We start from the raw sequence: 21,510 nt of genomic DNA, 5'->3' as shown, positions 1-21,510 counted from the left end.
TCTTAAGTATCAAAGCAATGTCCTCCATAAATAAAATTCATTGTTTTTGAAGCTGGGAGTATTCCTTAAAGGGACACTTAAGATAAATGCTAAACCAGCTCAGATGGGAAAGTATTCTTTCAAAATTGTTTCCTCCATTTGGTGGAATAGCGTTACTTACTAGCAGAGAAGACGAATTTCAAACTTTCATGCCCAAACTACAATGCCATGTGACATTGTTGATATGTTGATATAAGTTATCTTTATTTAATTTTGTCTGTTCTAGCACATAAAATTTCCTTAAAACTTATTAGCTTGTTTTTGGTTCATTTAGGATGCAATGTAGTCTTTATTGTTATGAAATTAACTAGACAGGAGGTGATGTCAAAATGCGTGACGCCAGGAAAAGCTGGTGCAAGAACTGCAAAGGGGCGTCAACCCCTATTTTCAATTTTTGCCTATTCTCTGGTCTACCAACGAGCTGCTCACAATTTGATAGAGCTTTCTAGTGTCCTAAAAACATAATTTACTAATATACGTTATCTTACTGCCACTCTCTTTAGTCTCCCTTTAAATACTTTTCTTTTGTTTTTCAATTAGTTTTTTGTATGTTATGTCATTGACTGAAATGTTGCCATTGTATCATAATAGCCCCAGTTAAGCATGAATTAACGCATCCTAAGCAAGCAGTCAGCCCACCCCTACGTTGCAGAAATGCCAGAAGAGGTAAAGTAGGCAACTTACTCGGCTCTGTCCATGGCCTAATGAGCAACTTCTTTCGGAGAAGCATTGAAGTGAGAGGAACATACACTAGGAGGCACCCGAGGCCTTAAAATTGGAAGGCTTGTGCATTCTCTTTTTGGTTGCTTGCAAGAAATAGGGCCACAGGTTCTAATTAGGTCACTTATGCTTCATAAAGTGATCTCAGTTCATACTGTTAGTCTGTGTAAAATTATAGTTCCTGTGACTTCCTTATTAAATTTTAATCACTTACTTTAGTGCCAAGTGTTGTAATTGCATAACTGAAGCCAGGCAATGTTTAAAGCATGTTTGGTTTAGCAGGAACCCTGACACTAACGTTGGTTTTAAGATTATTTGTATGTAAATGAACAAATTAAGTGAAGAATTCACGAAACTGTGTCTATTGGCTTCTTCTTAAACCTTCATGCCATGAAAAGGTTTAAAGGGACCCTGAAAATATTTTGGTGATTTTGTACCAATGTACTGAATTGTCAGGATAGGTCCTTCTGACCACCAAGTGATGCATTGAAGGGCTCTCTGTAAAGCGTTGAATTTGTTATAATGTTTCAAATATGTGCATTGCTACTAATTGCAGCGGCACTGCTATCCTGTTTTCAGCCACCCCCTCCCAATTGACGTAGTTATCCCAGTTGACATCAGTTGAGTGAGCTATCCAATTGGCTACCCACGTCGCTTTATCACTACACTCAAGCACTTCTGGCACAGAACAAGTGTCGACTGCTTGTGTTACAACATTCTCCATGTTAAAGCGAGCTGCGTGGACCGTGCTGGTCTCAAGTTTTCTTTTCACAAGCACCATGGATAGCCCTTGTTACGTTGTGGGCTACAAATCTAGCAATTGCCAACATGTCAAGCTGCAACATTGTGTCCCTCTGCAAGGCAAACATGTGAGCGATATGGCTGCAGTGCATTGGGCTGTCAGTATTCAATCTGCGCCAGCTTCTACGCGTTTGCGGCCATCACTTCACGCCGCAGGATCACTACCGCATTGGAGAGTTTTAGTGTGTCTGATATGTTTTAGTTTTTCTGGTGGTACAGAGCTCAAGCAGACAAGCACAGAGCTAATATAGCAGTAACGAAGTGTATTCTACTTTGCTGCTGGTGTAAATTTTCGGCAGGAGCATAATCGTGAACTCATTCTTGTTTTAAATGTTTAAAATGTTTTACCCTTTGTTACAGCAATAGTAGCTCTGTGTTTGGCTAGTTAAGCTCTACGCCACCAGGTAGCTGCACTATGCAGGCTGCCCACATTTACACTAAAGCACCTCCATCAGCTTAACAGCTGTAGTAGTATGGAGGGGTTTTAGTTTATGCCTCTGCCCATCTGTCGAAATGCCCAGTTCACCTGCAGTTACCGGAATAACAGACACACTTGGAGCTGCAACAGAACACTTATAGCATGCACTGCTTGGATAGCTCTCGCGGGGGATCAGTGGCCAGGCGGCTAGCAGAGATGTTGCAGAGGCTTCGCGTGCTGGCTCCAAGACAACCGGAAGTAGATGACACGACGTCACATCACGCAGAGCCAGTGAAGGCAGAGCTTAGCCTGATCACTCGGTGAATGAGTTGAGAAAAAGCATGGCTAAGGAGGAGGGTATTTCGTAATCATCTGTAGCTCTCTTAGTATGAAATACTTTACTTAAATTGTGGTGCTAATGTCTTACTGTAGCTGCACCCCACATGTCTGCAGAATTTGTACAAAGTGTTTCAGGGGCCTTTAATGCAAATTACAATCTGCATTAATCTGCCTCCATTCAGAGCGGAAAGCAACATCAGGTCACTTTGTGTGCAGATCTAGCACTACATATGCCAGCAAGGCCTAGGAGATATTTTAGCCTAGCTGTAATGAATAAAGAGTTCAGGTCGACTGTGCTCGGTGATTCAAAGACCTTTTAGCCTTGAGTCCCCTTTTCCATTCCATTTATTACTATTACCATGCCAGGATTTGTATATCTCAGTATTTCCTCACTACAGGCTACTGACTGGTTGTCAAAGTTGGATCAGTGCTTCATAATTGTCAGGCTGCGTAATTTTTCTTTTTTTTTTTTTTAGAATCGGCCATGAATGAAACTTGTTATCAGCTCATTCGAAAATTACCAAAATGGCAGATTACTTTATAGAGTGTCTTGCACCTGGGACACCTATTGAAGGGTGCATCTCCTTTTGTGCACAATTTACCTAACCATGCAGGAAAACAACTAATTTTAAATCAGCAAAACAAAATGTGCCAAAACTGAACCTGTCGGTCTAGAAAGCCACTAATTGTAATGACAGGGATGACATAATTAACATGCATATGCTGGGAACAGGAGTGCTAACGGCTAGGTACAACCAGTTTTGACTGTTCATGTTTCACCACTCTTCTCCACAGACAAAACAGAACAATAATTGCTTTATGCAGGTTTCATTGCTGCTGAAACCTCCATGCCTGCTGACAAGCTGAACATGGTCGCTCATGACAGTAAGTATCCTACACACTTTTTCTATATAGGCAGCTTTGTAAATTGTCAGCACGAACATTTCTACTTTCACGCTGACGTCAAGACCAGCAGAAGCTAACCTTTTGATGGCATGAACTGAGAGTGTTCATGCCAGTCTTACAATTTAGTTTGTGTGAAAACTGCACACGTTTTAGACACTGTTTGGTCCTTATAGCTGAACTGCCGATGAAATTGTACAAGTTTCATTGAGATTTGTGCACCTCAGTGGCTCTCATCGTAGTTTGACTTGTCTCCTGTCTTCTCAATGCTCCCATGCAATTTGCAGCAGCTGCATCTGTGAACCAGAAAACACCCATCAGCATCCTTCAGGAGTTGTGTGCCCGCAACTGCCTCACTCCGGAGTACAAGCTGCTGTCTGTTGAAGGTGCAGTGCATGCACCTACTTTCATGTACAGGTGAGCTGTTAGTGTGTCTGCTGCAGCATAAGTTCAGAGGCTTTAGCACATTGCAATGGAATGCTGCAATATTAGCAAATGTACTTGTTTATCTTTTTCTGGTGACCGCTTTTCTCCAGCTAACAAATTTCAAACATTGCTCTGTGCAAGGTGCACCTGCATGTATCAGAAGATTATCTATTCTTGTAGCCGATTCTGTCTGTTACCCGTGCTGTCGTTGAACCGTTTTAATCAGATTGCATGCATGACTCAAATAGTGTTGTACATTCTAGAACTTGTGCGAGCACCACTGGTTACGCTGGAACATTAAATGAGTCGAGTATGAATAGCCGAAGCATCTGACACGCAAATCAGATTTTGACGATATAGGCGAGTGCGCTCGCCACTCTGGTTTTGCTGAATGTCACTTGCTTTGCTGGGTGGTGGTTCCATGTCACTATAACATAACAATATTCACTAAGCAAGAACTATAGGGAACATCCACCTTCCAGAAGTGCTAGGATGTGACGCAGGTAGGAGCATTAACTGGTCAGAAATAGGCATAAGTAAAAGCCGTTTAGAGCATTGATGGGAAAAAGAGTAAGGAAGAGCTTGTTAGAACTGGGGTTGGTACAGGCACAGGTAACTGTACAATGTAGAGGTATAGGTATAGGTTTCAATGATGCAAGAAAAAAATGGAGAGATGGGGAAAATGCTAGACTGCAATAGATGAAGCAGAACTTTATTAGCTTGCGCAGGCTAGGTGACTGCTTGTTGCCACGCCATTTTGAAGGGAATGCCAATAGAAATCATCAGCTGTGCTGGTGGTATTGCCAATCAGTGCCACTCTGGGCAGGTTCAAGTAGCCTGAAAGGAATAAATTGGTCATCCACAAGAGAGTAGCACAAAGGTACAATGGAAACGCTTATGTGTTTTTCAGAAAGCTTTGCACTTGAAAGATTCGTCCTGGTCAGGGGATTGAATCTAGGACCAACGCCTTCTGGGATGGTCACGCTACCGTCTGAGCCAACGGAGAAGAGACACTTGCAGATCTTAAAGTGAGGCTGTATTCGCAGACATCTTGAAGTGCACGGACATTCAATATGGCATTCAAGTAGCTCCAAGACCATCCACGGTGACTATCGAGCTCATAAGCATTGCTACACTATCAATACAGGAAAGGGGCAAGAATGCCCCAGAATGTCTAATAACCTGGAAGGCATCGAAAACCAGGAATTGTAAAGAACAAGAAACATACAGAAATGAGCCATCTCAAGAGAAATCGCCAAGTGAAATGTAGGAATTTACGATTGCAGCTGGAAAAACTGCAGTGACTGAAAGAAGGAATAAAACAGTTGAATCTGTTTTTAGTTAAATAAGGGGTGTGTGAATATTCAAAAATTTTTAATATATTTTTAAGAGTAAAAGCGGACAATTTCAGGCTGGTGCTTGCAAACAAACACGCAGCTTTAGAACAGAGCTGAAGATGACATAGAGGTAATGAATGAAACCGTAACTAGGATTATTTCAGAAGCAGCAATTGAAGTGGGAGGTAAGGCACCAAGGCATCCAATAGGTAAGCTCTCCCAAGTAACAAAGGGCCTAATAAAGAAACAAGAAAGCATGAAAGTTTCCAACTCAAGAGATCAGACACAATTTACGGAATTGTCAAAACTGGTCAACAAGAAGAAAGTAAGGGATATTTGAAATTAAAACAGGAGAAAGGCTAAGGAAGCTGTAAAAAATTGACGTAGCCTGAAATCAGTGAGAAGAAAACTTGGCATAGGACAAGCAAAGATGTATGCATTGAAAGATAAGCAGGCTAATATCGGCAATTTCGAAGATATAGTAAAAGCAGCGGAAGTATTCTGTACTGACCTGTACAGTACCCAGTGCAGCCACGCTACCTTCATTCAAAATAGTAATGAACAGGATACAGAGGCTCCTTCTATAACTAGCAATGAAGTTAGAAAGGCCTTGCAAGACACAACCTGGGAAAAAGCGACAGGAGAAAATGGTGTAACAGTTGAATGAATCAAAAATAGAGATGTCGTCCTTGAAAAGCTTGCGGCCCTTTATGCGCAGTGCCTCACGACTTCATATGTACCAGAGAGCTAGAAGAATGCCAATATTATACTAATCCACAAAAGGGGAGACATTAAAGAATTTAAAAATTACAGGCCCATTAGCTTGCTTTCAGTATTGTATAAAATATTCACCAAGATAATTTCCACTAAAATAAGGGCAACCCTTCACTCAACCAAGAGAACAGGCTGGCTTCTGGGAGGGATATTCTGATATTCTACAATGGATCACATCCATGTCATCAATCAGGTGATCGAGAAATCTGTAGCGTACAATCAACCCCTCTATATGGCTTTCAGAGATTATGAAACGGCGTTTGATTTAGTAGTGATACCAGCAGTCATAGAGGCATTATCTAATCAAGGAGTACAGGAGGCATACATGAATATATTGGTAAATATCTACAAAGATTCCATAGCTACATTTGTTCTCCGTGAGAAAAGTAGGAGGTTACCTATCAAGAAAGGGGTCAGGCAAGGAGATACAATCTCTCAAATGCTATTCACTGCATGCTTGGAAGAAGTATTCAAACTATTAAACTGGGAAGGCTTAGGAGTGAGGGTCAACAACAAATGTCTCGGCAACTTTTGGTTTGCAGATGACATTGTCCTGTTCAGCCACACTGGGGACGAGTTACAACAAATGTTTGAGGATTTTAAAAGAGAAAGTGTAAGGGTGAGGTTGAAGATTAATATGCAGAAGAGAAAGATAATGTTCTATAGCCTGGCAAGGGACAAGAGTTCAGAATTGCCAGTCAGCCTCTAGAGTCTGTAAAGGAGTATGTTTATCCAGGTCAATTACTCAAAGGAGACCCTGATCATGAGGAGGAAATTTACAGAAAAATGAAAATGGCTTGGAGTCCATACAGCAGGCGCTGCCAAATCCTGACTGGGAGCTTACCACTATCATTGAAAAGAAAGGTGTAGATCACTGCATTCTACTGGTGCTAGCATATGGGGCAGTAACTTAGAGGTTGATAAAAGGACCGTGCAAACAGCAATGGAAGAAAAATGTTAGGCGTAATGTTACCAGGCAGGAAGAGAGCAGTGTGGATCAGAGAACGATCGGGGATAGCCTATATTACAATTGACATTAAGAGAAAAAAAATGGAGCTGGGCAGGCCATGTAATGTGTAGGATGGATAACAAGTGGACCATTAGAGTTACAGAATGGGTGCCAGGAAAAGAGAACTGTAGATGAACGACTACAAATAACTAGGTGGGGTGATGAAATTGGGCAATTTTCAGGTGCAAGCTGGAATCGATTGGCACAGGACGGGGTAATTGGAGGTCGTAGAGAGAGGTCTAAATGTGGACATAAATAGAGGCTGGTGGTAATGGTGATTATATATTTAATATTCATATTCGATTCGAAAACTAGTTATTCAAAATTTTCGGATATTCGATTGGATACGAATATTCGAATCACATGGAATATATTGCTGGCCATGGTGGAGCGAACATGGTTCTTAGCGTTTATTTCTATCTCATTTAAGAAAGTGTGTGATTTTGTGCTGAATTTTGCTATAATTTCATGCTGCTCGCAAAATTTCATCTCTAAAACACACTTGGCCACTGGCCGTCAAAGCATGCAGGAAAGCCAGCCTCTCAGTAGCAAGGGGCATGGGTTTGCGAACAGCTAGGGGTGCACTCTTGTGCAGGTTCTACCCCTAGTAATGAGCTTATTGCTTGACAGCAAATACGATGAGTAACAACTGGTACAGGGTTGAATGCCTCTGAGTTTATGGGAAATTGATGCGGTATCATAAGGCACAGGTTGGCGAGAACAGAGAACTGGAGGAAATTATTAAATTTTTCAAAGCTAACATGAGCCAAATACACAATCTTTTTGTATAACGGCTTACTAGTTTAATTTTTTTACCAATGACAATATAACTGCAATGTTTCAGCATGCTAAAATAAACCAACTTGCTAATTAATGCATGCGCTTATCATTATTCGATGCTACGTATATGTGTTTGATAAAATTTTCATGTTTGTCCATCTCTAGTTATTTGCGACTATGACAACTTGTTTTTGAATTAAGCAAAGGACATCTATTTTGTGGTGTGGACATCGTCGATGCTGGCAATGCGTGAAGGGAACAAAACGACAAATGACACACTGCACAAACATTCTGCTCTTGAGATTAATTTGCAATTTGTTTTCTTGTTCTACTTGCATGTGTTGTCTTTCTTGGAGCATCAAGAAAATGAAATAAGCACTCTGGGAAGGTGGCACTGGTTGGCCAATCTAAAGTCAGAAGTAGGGAGCATGCATTTGCTCACAGTGGGGTGCCTGCTAGGAATTTTTCAATAGGTGCACCTCTTAAGTTTGTTCGATATTCTGAAGCTGTCAGGTGTTTATTAAAGAAATATGGGAGAGAATGCTGTTGTATCTGCTGCGTCACCATTGGAAATGGTGATTGTATGCTGTAGTATTATAATTTGTATTAATAACGTCATGGGTCACTGCTTTTTTGGGTCCACTTCCTGGTAGTCCTCAGAAATGTTCTGGGGGCAAAATCCTTATGCCAGGTATCAGGCATACTTCTCTTTCATTTGGGCTAGGCCATACAGACAGTGGTCTAAAACCCTGTAAACTGTGCCTCTTTGTATACAAAGACCTGCAGCTAGTGCTGTTGTTTAGTTTTACTCCATTGAACTCTTAAGAATTCTCTGCGTGCAATTTCTCAATCCTTGTCCACTGCCTTGCACTGGTCCTTGTTCTCAGTTTGGAAGGCCTTGCAAGTCCCAGATTCTGTACATTAAACCCATTAAGTTTCCAAGGTGTTGTTCCATCCATCTCCCCTATTTATTTACACATTGACTGCATATCCTCTGTTTCTGCTATGACACCAGTGTGTTCAACGCCTTAACTTTTCCCCTTTAAAGTAGCTGCCTTGTCTTACAGGGTGCAGGTGGGTGAAGTGGTTGCCAATGCCACTGGCCAGAGCAAGAAAAAGGCCAAACACGCTGCTGCCAGGGCTATCCTTGAAAAGCTGCTTGCCGATGATGGTCCATTTGCAAAGTACCGGGCTGCAGTCATGGAGGACCTTCCTTCCATGGATCCAACAGAGACGGTGACCACAGCAGTGTGAGTTGGCAATTTCTTGAGTTCACTGAACATGGCAGCTCGTCTGTTTGTAACTTTTTAAATTGTTATTTATCAACTTATCCATTGCCCCAACAATGTATAGGGCATGGGGGCAAGAAACGTGTTGCGTGGTGTTGCTATCTTTTGGGCTAGTGCTTTGCTGAAGCCCGGGATGAGTCATGTTTTCTAAGCCTTTCACATACCCGTGGACACAGAGACATACCACGAGGAACAGTTCCTGTTAGCTGGGATGAATAGGAATCTTACTGTTGATAGATTTTTATGCCCATTGTCAGAGGTTGCAACTCAACAGCAATGTAAATGTGGAATACTTGTACATATTAACAAATAAATTACAGTTTATGCTGTGAGGTCATCCACGACCGTTGGTACATCTGTCCATAGTAGCTTTGCATGACTGGCCAGGGCTTGTTCTAGGCATTGCTCTTTCCAATTGTGCCTTATCTCTGGTATGTTTATAAACTTACTGCCTTAACATAGTAAAAAAAAAAAGCTTATTGGAAAAGCAGCCAGAAGTTGCTAATGGTAGATGTCCTGGAGCAGGGGAGGGGAGCTTATGGGAACAATGTCAAAGTTCTTTTTTAAGTGAACACTGCGAGGTACTGTGGCAAAGGAATGTGTATGATTAATGTGCCTGTGCAGAGGTGAGATGGCACCAAGCAACAATGGGCTGCCTGGCAACACACCCTTGGGAGGCACCCTGGGGGGCTCGGCGTCAGCGGCATCTGGGGCCGAGGACGACGGCATTGCAGGCAACCCAGTTGGGGAGCTGCAAGAGCTCTGCATGAAGCTTCGCTGGCGGCCCCCTTTCTACGAGACAGTCATTGAGGATGGCCTACCCCACGAGCGCACTTTTGGCATCTCCTGCCTTGTCAACAACCTCAATGAAATGGGTCAGCTTCATTGCCTCTGCCTTGGAATCACTTTTGTGGATAGCACTTTTGATGTGCCTTGGTTGGCTAAACCATTGCTCAGAAAGAAAACATACTAGGCACTACTGCATGCAAGAGTTACAGTATCCCTTATAGCCACTGACAGAGAAAACATGACCAGTACACGTGCAGTAACCCAGAACACTTGCATAGCGATTTTTGCCGAAGTGACCTTCACATAGTTACATGGTAAAATAGTAAACAAACAATGGTTGCAACTAAATTTTCCTGTCTTCTGTGCCAAACAACACTCATCGTAGTCTGCTGTACTTCCTTGCCTTTTATTTCAAATACCATACATAGTGTTACCACATAGGCACCTCAGTGGCTACGCATTGTGCCCCTAGTCACGAGGTCACGATTTCGAATTTGGCCGCGGCAGCTGCATTCCGAAAGGACTCATGTATTATGCATCTGTTGCACATTAAAGAACACCAGGTTGTCAAAATAATTGGGAGTCCCCCAGGGTGTGCCTCATCAGGAGATTGTGGTTTTGGCACATAAAACCCTAGAACTTAATTTAATTGGTGAAGGTGGAGTTGGCACCATTTGAAGCTGCTTGATGATTTAGAGCGACAAAATTACGCAATAACTGTTCAGGAAGTTGCTCAGGACCATGTTGCTAGTTCACACATAACTGAACAAATTGTGGACACATGGAACACATACGGCAAACCGCAAATGTATCTTTACAACTTAACAGCTCAACTTGTCACATGGCTTGGGCGCAGTCGGGGACCACTGGATCGACTGGGTTTTGCCACTTCTCTTTTTTTTTTCTTTTTATATAATGCAGGCACTGTGTCGGAACCAAAACATTGCTCTTTGTGCTCAATTGCATTGTTGAATTTGCACAAGTTCATGCAGGCAGAGGCCAAATCATTGAATGGCGCACTGTAATGCATTGGAAATTTCAGTCCTCGTCAGTTATGTCTATGAAGCAAGTGGCGGTGCCGTGAAGCTGTCGAAATTATTGGTTGGCAACTGTGTTTACACTGTTATGCCACGTCAACTGAGACCCATGTGGGGCGCTTGCGGGGAGTATCGGTAGTTCATGGAAGAGCAGTCACCGCTCGCTGGCTGCTCATGGGCTGCTCTTTCTCTGTTTGAAGGCATTGGCATTGGTTTGACGCGTTCCACTTGACTGCCGGCTTTGTGCTACTTCTATGCTTCCCCAGTCGTCATGAGTGCTCCAGGCCCACTAATCGTTCGGCACTCGTTCACAGCAGCGTTCAAGAGGGCTGCCATCCTTTACGCCGAAGAAACAAATCACTGCACAGCGGGCCGCAATTTCGATGTTTCTAAATGGGTGGTGCGAGAGTGGCGACTGCAGCAAAGCGAAATTTTCACCTGTGACAAGTGCGAAATTTCCCACGTGCCAAAGTCTGGACGCTTTCCGGAGCTGTAGGCTAAGCTTGCGGCGTACGTCGCTGAAATGCGTGATCGGTCCCTGCCAGTGAAGTGCGACGTGGTCGTGAAACAAGCCCAGACCTTCGCCTTAATTTTAAGGTTCTGCTCCGCCGCGAGTACGAGTGGCTGGCGGCAGAAGACTGTGAAATTACGCCAACTGGACCTGTCAAAAGAGCCTCCCTGACGGCTGCGTGTGGTTGGGTGCATTTGGCGTGGGCTGCTGTTCTGCAAGATGTCCTGGTGCGGTCGTTTGCCAAATTTAGCATTTCGCTGGACTAAGACGCGCTGTGGGACTGCAGCAATGATGACAGCACTAGTGAAGACGAGTAGTCCAGTGACCATGTCAGCTACTAATAAATTTTCGTTATTGAATGTGCCCTCGGGTATGCTCTCTTTTTTTTTTTTCGGTCACGCGATATGGGGGGGTCGACTTACATTCGAGTCGACTTACAATCGTGTAAATACGGTAACTGTGTTCTTTTTCTGCTATCTTGATGTTACGTATATACTTTACTAGTACTATGCTCTGCCCAGCAACTTGTAATGTGGTCATGGCCACAATGGCAGTAAGGAACTGATTAGCAACCAGATTTATCAGCTATATATCAGCATGTTACTTAGTCACGATATTTTCCTTTTGTGTTAAAACATCTGGCTTAATTCCTTGTCTGTACGGGCCTGCTTAGAAAATTGTAGTGCATGCCATAGTCATGTGACAAAATGGTTCACAAGACAGCAGCAATGTAATGCTAAGCAGGGAAAAAAATTATTGCACAATTTCTGCAGGATGGCAGCTTGTACAGCAAAACCTCATTAATTTGGATTTCACAGGACCAAAAAAAAAAGCCCGAATTAACTGAATGTCAACTTGTCGAGGGATTAAGAAAACAAAAACAAATGCTTACTATGTCAATACACTTATATTTGCCGAATAAATGAGCAAATCCAGTTTCTATTTTGCACAAAGGCAGTGCAGAAGCTGGAATTCTTGCCATCTCGTGACTGACTGGCTCTCGAGGTGGCGAAGGCCTCGCGACTTCCTTCGCAGCGTGACCGTGGCGCGTGCCTTCACCTGAGACATGCTTATTGCTACCATGCACACATCCCGATAATTTTTTCACCAATGAGCCGGTCGCCAACAAATCGTCTGTCCATCGCGATATAGCCAGTACTTTTCATCCTCGACAGTGCTTTGCACAAAGTCAGAACGAAACAACTGTTTGCCACAACCGCTGTGGAAGAAACTGCAGCTGCTATTGACACAGTCATTGCAGTTTCGAAGTTCTGATCATCTTGCAGTTCTGAAAGCACCCGGCCAACATGTGCACAGATTTAAAACAGCTGTGGATGAAACCATGATGGCTCTTGATGCGATCGTGGATGGCAACTACGCACTTACGAAGGCACAAGATCAATGTGTTGTGAAGCGCGGCGGTTGATGCAAGAATAAAGGCTTAAAGGTGCAAATAGAGGCAAAACATTCTGGCATTGGTGTCATTCACATGAAATTTCCGCTGATGTGATGTCTATGGCACTGTGGACTCTGCCACTTTGTTTCGGTTGGATGCTAGCGCCATTTTTGCTCTATTGCAGCGCACGTTTACAGGGCTACGCATTCGCCGAGCTCCGAGAGTTGTTCAAATGGACTGGTGTGCGGCCAAATATGTCTGAATTAACGAAAGTTTGATTGTATTAAATAATGCATATGCCTGCCAGGACCAGTGGATGAGTCTGAATTATCCTATTTCCTTAATTAACAAGGGCCAAATTTCAAGGTTTTACGGTATTCATTAACTATATCTGCTACACACTGTTATGACACCCAACCGGTGCCACCAGTGTTACGAACTTGCACCGCTGCACCACGAATACGGCTTTGTGGTCCCGTAGCGCTCGTCACCCGTTTCGTGACAGAGCGTTGGTAGCGAAGACTCCGAGCCTGGCGTCGATGAGAATAACGAAAGGGACTTTATACATTATATACAGGTTATCATACAGGACATAAACGGGTCGGCACTGGGGCCGAGTGCTCACAACAAACGCGACTGTTCTCGCACGACGACGTCCGGCGAAAACGCGTTACACATCTCACCCCAGTCGGGAGCGACACTCTCTCCCGGTGGGGTCGGCAGATCCTGTTTTCGAGCGGCGTGTCGCTGCTTTTATAATCCCCGAGGCCCATTGTCACTCAAACGGCCCAATACAAAGTCAGCACACGACGGTCGTCCGAGGGGTCCAACCAGCGACCGCGCTGGCCACCCGGTTCAAAGTTCGCGCGCGCGGTGACCTCCAGGCAAGGGAGGTGCGGCGCCGGGCCGTCTGGCACACGCGGACACGTCTAAACACGCTGCTCGCCGAGGCTTCTCCCGCACGACGGCGCAGCATCTTGTCTTGTGAAGGGAGAATTATGGCGCTCGCAGGATAGATTCCGCATCTTGCAGATTCGGAATCCGGGCTTGTGGTAATGGCACAACAGCATCCCCGCCCTCAGATAAGGCGCCGGGAAGACGAGCTGCCTCCACGTGGCTCGGATGCCAGGCGCGCACGTTCGTCAGGCTCGTCCAAGTTCACGTCCAGTGTCGGGACGCCAGGTAACATCACGTGCCCAGGTCCGACTCGCCAGGACAGGAGCTCTGCTCACCACGTCGTCGCCAAGGCACCTTGACCAGCTCCGCTCGGGTCGTTCCTAAGACCTTGCTTCTCGCCACTGGTCCCGCTTGGTCGTTCTGCAGCTTGCAAAACCGACCGGCAAAAGGCAACACCCAACACGAACAAGTGCCCTCTGTCTCCCGTCAAACACCAGACAAGGCCATAATTCAAATCAACCTAACTAAATAGCTATCCCCCTTTTTCTCCCGCTGCAACAGGAGGCAGGTGTACGATCCAGTACACAAGGCTCAAACAACCAGTTCTCAAATTATCAACGCAACAAAATAGAAACAATTATTAATCATCAATAATAATTACAAATAGAATGGTCCCCTTGAAATCACTTGGACCGAAAACATACTTCTGAGGAAGCAAATGAGGTCATTCATTTTTCCCGGCGATATTTTCGCGGAATCCGAAGCTGCTTATATTTGCGACCCTGCTTATCCGTGTAGCGGCGGTACAATAAGCCAGATTCCTTGCCAAATGAAACCCCCTTTTTTTTCACTCCCCGTTTGACGCTCTTCCTCAGATCGGCTAATGAACAGCCTTCCTGTTGCTCGCGAATCAGACTTTCTCTTTCAACTGCAGCCTGCTCCTGCCGGCTGGCGGAAACCGGAGCGAGTGTGGAGCCCGCGTCGCCTAATTGCGGCGTCGCGTCTATATCGCGGCTAGCACTGCACGCGTCACTCCCACTCACTTCCAGGACCCGCTCGTCTAGGCCAGCCTCCGAGCTCTGCCTCTCCCGTGACTGCTCGCCACTCAAGTTACCCTGATCAGTCCGTGTGCCGCACCGCCTTTCGCTCACCGACGCTAAGTCAAGTTCCCTCGACAGCGGGCGCGCTTTGGATCGCGTGGGGGCCATGTACGCCACGTCGGCAAAGAATGATTTGCCCTGATCCCTCAGCAGCTGCTCCGAGCTATTTGAGAAGAGGTAGGAAAATTGCTCCGGGAGGGCGGCTGACACAGCGGCTTCGGTGTTAAGTTTCCCAAACTCTCCTTCAATGATAACCGTTGCGATGGGTAAACAGACACTCTCCTTCTCGGCCACTTGCCGTATCCTAACGCACTCTCCCGTAAAATCACTCGAGGAGACGAAAGACGGGTGAACAACGTCCATAGTTGCTGCAGAGTCCCGCAGTGCTCGGCACTTCTTGCCGTTTACCTTAATTTCCTGCACATAGGGCTCCAATAGACGTATGTTCTTGTGAGTTTCCTGTATCGTTGCGAAAGCAATTCTCTCTGGGCAGCTTGCAGCGATGTGCCCTTGCTTTTTGCAATTATAGCAGGTTAACGGTTTCCGTTTTTCAAAAGAACGCGTCATTTCGTTTCGCTGTTTCGGACCATCGTCCTTATTCTGAGATGCATTCTGTCCATCCCTTACAGTTTCTTTGGGAAGGGACTCGTCGTCCCGAAACTCGCGACGCGTGATTTCCTTCCGTTCGTCGGGCTTCCCGTAAAACCCATCTCTTCTATCTGCTTTCTCTATGCGCACTGCCTTGCTGTGCAAGCTGCGGCGGGTGTAATACTCTTCCGCTAACTCTGCTGCCTTGTTTAGCTTAACCTCTTTTAGCCTATCTTGCAGCCAGAGCCGGACATCCTCATCAATGCAACGGTAGAACTGCTCCAACGCGATGCATTCGACAATTTTGTCGCGGTCGTCGTAAACCTCTTCGCCCTTCAGCCATTCCACCAGGTCGGCTTTTAGACGAAACGCGAAGTCAACATTCGACTCCTTACCCTTTTTTGCATACCGGAACCTCTGCCGGAAAGCTTCGGGCGACAATTTGTACTTCCGCAGTAGCGCTTCCTTCACATCACTGTAGCTCTCAAACGCCTCTTTCGATAAGCAAGTTATTACGTCTGATGCCTCCCCAGGAAGCAAGGCTAACAGATTCTGTGCCCAGAGGGATCGCTCAATGCTATTCCGTTCGCACACGTGCTCAAATTTCACGAGGTATTTGGCCATATCCTCTCCGACGACAAAGGGTGGAAGTTGATCGCGTATTCTGGGAACATTAGAAGTGAGACTAGGCGCCGGCGAGTTATTTCGGTTCTCCAACTCTTTCATTTTAAGCTCGTGCTCACGAATCTCTCTCCTTTCCTCCTTTTCCTCCTCGCGACGTTGCTGTTCTCTCCTTTCCTGCTCGCAACGTTCCTTCTCCCTTTCCTCCCTTTCCCGACGTTCATTGATATCCGCCCAGGCCTCTGCGGCTTCCTCAGCCGTTACGTCCCCAGTCCTCATGACCTCAAGGATCGCATTCTTTCTTTTGGTTGAGCCCAACTCAATGCCCAACTCCTCACAAATTTCGAGAAGTTCCTTCACCTTGTACTTCTCCATCGTTCACACTGTCCTCCTGCTGTTTGCCCTTTTTGAATATACCTGCCGAACGCTACTATAATGCTACTAGTAAGACATATGCAAGTATTTCACACACTGCCCTGTTTACCCCCTCAGCATCCCCTGGTTTCCAAAACACTCTTACTAGGCTTGAAACACACAAGGTTATCACAATGCAACACCAAATCCTTCCCTAAGCTACTATAACCTGTGTCAGAGAAAGTCTGGTGTTTGAGGTAAACTTCAGGCACTCACCGCGCCGAGGTAGCTGATGCCGGTCAATCCCGTAGCTGCCATCCAGTGTTACGAACTTCCAACCGGTGCCACCAGTGTTACGACACCCCACCGCTGCCAGCAGTGTTACGAACTTGTACCGCTGCACCACGAATACGGCTTTGTGGTCCCGTAGCGCTCGTCACCCGTTTCGTGACAGAGCGTTGGTAGCGAAGACTCCGAGCCTGGCGTCGATGAGAATAACGAAAGGGACTTTATACATTATATACAGGTTATCATACAGGACATAAACGGGTCGGCACTGGGGCCGAGTGCTCACAACAAACGCGACTGTTCTCGCACGACGACGTCCGGCGAAAACGCGTTACACATCTCACCCCAGTCGGGAGCGACACTCTCTCCCGGTGGGGTCGGCAGATCCTGTTTTCGAGCGGCGTGTCGCTGCTTTTATAATCCCCGAGGCCCATTGTCACTCAAACGGCCCAATACAAAGTCAGCACACGACGGTCGTCCGAGGGGTCCAACCAGCGACCGCGCTGGCCACCCGGTTCAAAGTTCGCGCGCGCGGTGACCTCCAGGCAAGGGAGGTGCGGCGCCGGGCCGTCTGGCACACGCGGACACGTCTAAACACGCTGCTCGCCGAGGCTTCTCCCGCACGACGGCGCAGCATCTTGTCTTGTGAAGAGAGAATTATGGCGCTCGCAGGATAGATTCCGCATCTTGCAGATTCGGAATCCGGGCTTGTGGTAATGGCACAACAACACCCAGGGCACATTTATCTGCACATATCCCACTCACACCCCTCCTTTTATTTCTTTTCAGGCAAAGGCAAGTCAAAACGCCTGGCAAAACGTCAGGCTGCCAAGAAAATGATTGAACTTATCAAGAATGTTCAGAATGGCCTCCTCAACGGCGAGGATGTGAGTTGTTTTTGACTTGTCATCTTTGACATGAAAATTATGTAGAATGGAATTAATGACGTAATAAATTGCAATGATGTGAATGTCACATGCATTAACGATGCCAAGAACCACTATGTGCCAGAGGGATAGGCTTGCGTGTGAGGCTGATTTGCGTGAATGCAAGCGTTTGTTTGTACAGCAATGCATTGACAAGTTGGTCACTTGCGGAATAAAGGCACCCATGGTGAATCTGCTTTCTGTGGACTCCCACTTTTTGGAGCCTTTAAGCAATCCCAATCAAGGCCAAATAATCATTTGGTGGTTGTACGTATACAGTTGATCCCAGATATGTTGAACTTCAAAAGGATTTCAAAATAGTTTGTTAAATATGTCGGGTTTTACGGCACCATGGCAACTGAAACTATGATGTGCCAACCATAAAGTAATATTTTATAGTTAGAAAATAAATACCTTGTTCAAAAAACCTGTTGCCTCTCAAAACTTACAAACACAATTAAAAAATATAAGTGTGTTTTCTGATAAGTTCAAAAAGAGATAAAGTGGTGTTAGCAGGGGTGCAGCATCTGTGACAATTGCACCATTTTTATGCAATTGCGTATTTCTCTGCTAAGCTGAATGAAAATGCCCCGACTAGCCGCATAAGTCCTCAGTTGCACGGCTGGTAGTATTTAAACCAATCTCTTAATTTTATCTTTCTCAACAAGCAACGACCACTGTCAAATCTATTGCACAAACTAGAGATGCAGTACGAGGCAAGTTCAACTCGGGAGCACGCGTCTGGCCGCTGCTGCACTGCATGCCAGATGCATCACGCGCCTCACAGTCTGAACACTGCAAATAGCAGCACTTTTTTTGTGTGTGTGTATGTGTGAATTGATTTGAGGAAAAATAAAGCGTTATCAAAACGGTGCATTTTGCAATCCTCAGCAGTTGTTCTTGAGAGCTGTATGCAACAGCCTTGCTTTTAAAGCTGGTTAGGCCTAGCATCACCTTCGGCACTTGCTCGACACGGAAACGACAGCGGTAGGCGGCAGAGGCTCGCTGGCTGGGCATTGCGTGGCGTGCTGTTGGGGAAGCCTGCCGCTAGTCTGTTCGTTCCATAAGAAAACGGGTGTTTGGGCAAATCCTGCAAGCGGCCAGAAACAGTTGCGGGCAGTGCACTGCTGCATGCTTTAGTTGAATGTGTGGAACAGAAAAGCCTGCCTCAGAGCAGCCCACTCTTGAAGCAGAAAAGAGCGCTTAGAGGACTAACCGGCGGCCAGCAAGGCATCACTCACTAATGCCGAGTAAATTATCAACTCGGGTATGAAGCAAAAAAAAAAAAACAAGGTAGAAAGTAGCCATGTGCTCTTAATAAAAGGAAATCCAAGCCTTGAGCAGACGCTTCAATAAACTTGGGCAGCTCGGAAAGAAAATGTTGAAAAACGTAAAGCATTGCTGTCATGTCAGTGACGTCTGCACTAGTCATATAAAAGCTTCTAGTTAGCCTATTGTCATAGGTAAGACCAGTTTAGTCAATTTTGTCTTATGTGTATCCAGTGTAGTCAGATCTTGCTCAGATGGAAGAACTCTTAGATATGCAAATAAGTAGGCATATGTGAATACTCGAATATACGAATACGAATCGAATTGTAACTGCTCGAATAGTTCGATTTGCAAATTGAATCTTAAGTACCCGGTTACTCCAATATTCGATATATTCGGGGAGCCTGGTTGGCGGATAATATGCGGAAGACGTTTCAGTTCTACTGTTCCATCACGGTCTAGCGCGCAGACTCTACATACACAAAGCTTGAATGCCACGAACCTAATAGTATGCAGATTCAATTGTGGTCGTGACACAGCCAAACTGTGAAACTCAACTAAAACAGCCTTTTGTTTGCGTCGCTCGCACAGGCTGCTTTTTGTCTCGTTTCCTTCTCAAGCAAAAGTTGTAGATACACTTGAAAAGAATCGGAGACCAAAAAGAAAGCGCGCCATTGCGAACCGCGAAACGGCACCCCACGGTTCGCTGCGTCGCGTCGCTGCATGGCTGGCGCAGACGGCAGTCACGCCACCTCTCGGCCGCAGAGTCGATCACTTTCTCTCTTACCTTTGCAAGCAGGATAGAGATGGCGCCAGTTTCTATTCCCCCGTTTCCTCGGTGTGCTCCGCTTCACTGGCCATTGGTGTCGTTTTGCTGGGCGATCCGAAACCACGAAGTCCCTCGCTATCGGAAACCAAGCCGACGTGTTCTGCTCTCAAATTTCATCTGCGTTATCTGTTGGAAAACGTAGTCTGATGATCCTGCTCTTGGTCAAGGGCGACATGACTGAACGAATGAAAACTGCCATTTGAAAACGTTTCGTAAAGAACTCGGCCCTGTCAAGAATGGCGAGCTGCGAAACAAGATTGCCACACAGTTACGACAGGGCGACACGACGCGCACCTCTCCCTCTCCGTCGCTGCAGCTGGGAGGCGTTCAAAGAAGCGGCCTTTGCGCTGGAATCCGCCGCCTTCCACCCGCCCCATCGACATTGTGACGGAACTAGTTCGGCGTGTGTGAACAATGATTCCGGAGTTCCCCAACGCGGAGCTGATTTGACACGCATGGACAAGCTGCCGCGGGAACTACGTATTTTTGTGCTTCTCACGCTTCGGAGTGGCGCAGAACAACGAGCGACCCTCGATCGGCTCCGATAGTTCCCGGAACGGCACCCCGCGCGGTTGCCTCTGTGTACAGAGCGCGGTTGCCTTTGTGTACGTAAACTGATCTGCAGTGCAGCGGCGAGTTGGTGATGAGTAAACGAACAGTTGCCGCGTCGTATGACCGGCGGATCGAGTGTATAAAAACTGTGGTTGTGCGAATGCTGAACACACTTCTCTTGAGCAGTCATGTTAGACTGAGTCACTTCTCTCATGCAGTCCTGTTGGACTAATTCTCTTTTTCTCAAGCAGTCATGTTAGACTGATTTAGTTTCTGTAAATAAACCCTTTTCCTCGTTCTCGATGAGAAACAGTTCTTCACTTCATCAACGATCTCAGCGTAAATAAGTTGGACGACGGCATGGGCCAGCTACCTTCGAATTCATGCCGTACTCCAATCTTGGCAAAGGATCACGGACGATGGGATTGAGCCCCCAATCCTGACAACTGGCTGACAGCGGTGAGATGGACTTTGCGACATGGTGCTGTATCTGCGGTGAGTGCTTGGTTTTTGCTTTGACTCTCTAGGCTTCATTTTGTGGTTGTTCTGTTTAGAACAGTAGGGAAGCTAGATTGTTGTGTGTTAGCTAGGTTGTGTTTTCCTAGCTAGATTTAGAGAGCAGAATCAAGGCAGTAAAGCAGCAGTCATGGAGTTAAGGACACTGCTGAGAGACGAGTTGTTGATTGTTGGTGAGGAACTGGGCCTAGATGTACGTAAGGAAATGCTAAAATCAGAATTATTGCATATCATTTCCGAACAGGCCAGTGAGGAAGAAGTTGAACTGGGGTTTGAACTTCTGAAAAAGAGAGAAGAACGAGAGAGAAAAAAAAGGGAGGAACGCTTTCCAAAGTTTGAAAACGCTATTGGTTTCTCGCCCTGTGCTTCGCGCGCCTCACTACACAAAGGAATTCATAGTTCAATGCGACGCAAGCGACAGAGGCATGGGCGTGGTACTTAGTCAAGTCGGCGACGATAACGAGGAGCATCCTATCCTCTACGCCAGCCGTAAACTAAATGTAAGAGAGGAAGCCTACAGCGCTTCAGAGAAGGAATGCGCTTGTTTGGTTTGGGCCGCCCAGAAGTTGTCGTGTTACTTGTACGGAGCGAAGTTCATCTTCGAGACCGACCACTGTCCTCTGACGTGGCTCAATCAAATGTCACACAAAAACGGCCGCTTGCTCCGATGGAGCCTCACTCTCCAAGAGTACAACTTCTCCGTTAGATATAAGAAGGGAAAGTTGCATAGCAATGCGGATGGTTTGAGCAGGCTAATTTGAATTCTGCGTTTGAGGGTCCCGCCTAAATTTTGGGGTTACTAGTGTTAGCTTTTCTTTAGGCGAAGAAAATCCCCTCACATTCAGCAGAATTCCCTCCATTAATTGCTGAATTTGTCAGCAGGAATTTGCTTCAGAAATTGGCATAGTGAAATGTAGTATTTTTTTTTGTTTCTGCACTTATGTTGTTGTTTTTTTGAAGCCTAGCGAGTCTAAAGTGAGAGCCAATGCACGTCATCTCGGC

The 21,510-nt window shown here is 45.8% G+C and overlaps 1 protein-coding gene across 1 annotated transcript in view; it reads left to right on the top strand.

The window, feature by feature from the left end:
* The window catches only part of LOC139054704 (protein Loquacious-like), a 34,964-nt gene that overhangs the window by 1,589 nt on the left and 11,865 nt on the right, over positions 1–21,510 (top strand). The window contains exons 2-6 of the mRNA XM_070532169.1: positions 3,143–3,202; positions 3,508–3,637; positions 8,614–8,796; positions 9,460–9,710; positions 17,206–17,303. Coding sequence (XP_070388270.1) covers positions 3,143–3,202; positions 3,508–3,637; positions 8,614–8,796; positions 9,460–9,710; positions 17,206–17,303 — 722 coding nt within the window. The remainder of the gene's footprint in view (positions 1–3,142; positions 3,203–3,507; positions 3,638–8,613; positions 8,797–9,459; positions 9,711–17,205; positions 17,304–21,510) is intronic.

The sequence above is a fragment of the Dermacentor albipictus genome, chromosome 1, assembly GCF_038994185.2.
Source record: "Dermacentor albipictus isolate Rhodes 1998 colony chromosome 1, USDA_Dalb.pri_finalv2, whole genome shotgun sequence".
Classification (NCBI taxonomy): Eukaryota; Metazoa; Arthropoda; class Arachnida; order Ixodida; family Ixodidae; genus Dermacentor; species Dermacentor albipictus.
The sequence above is the reverse complement of the archived record's forward strand: the minus strand, read 5'-3'. Positions and strand labels throughout refer to the sequence as shown.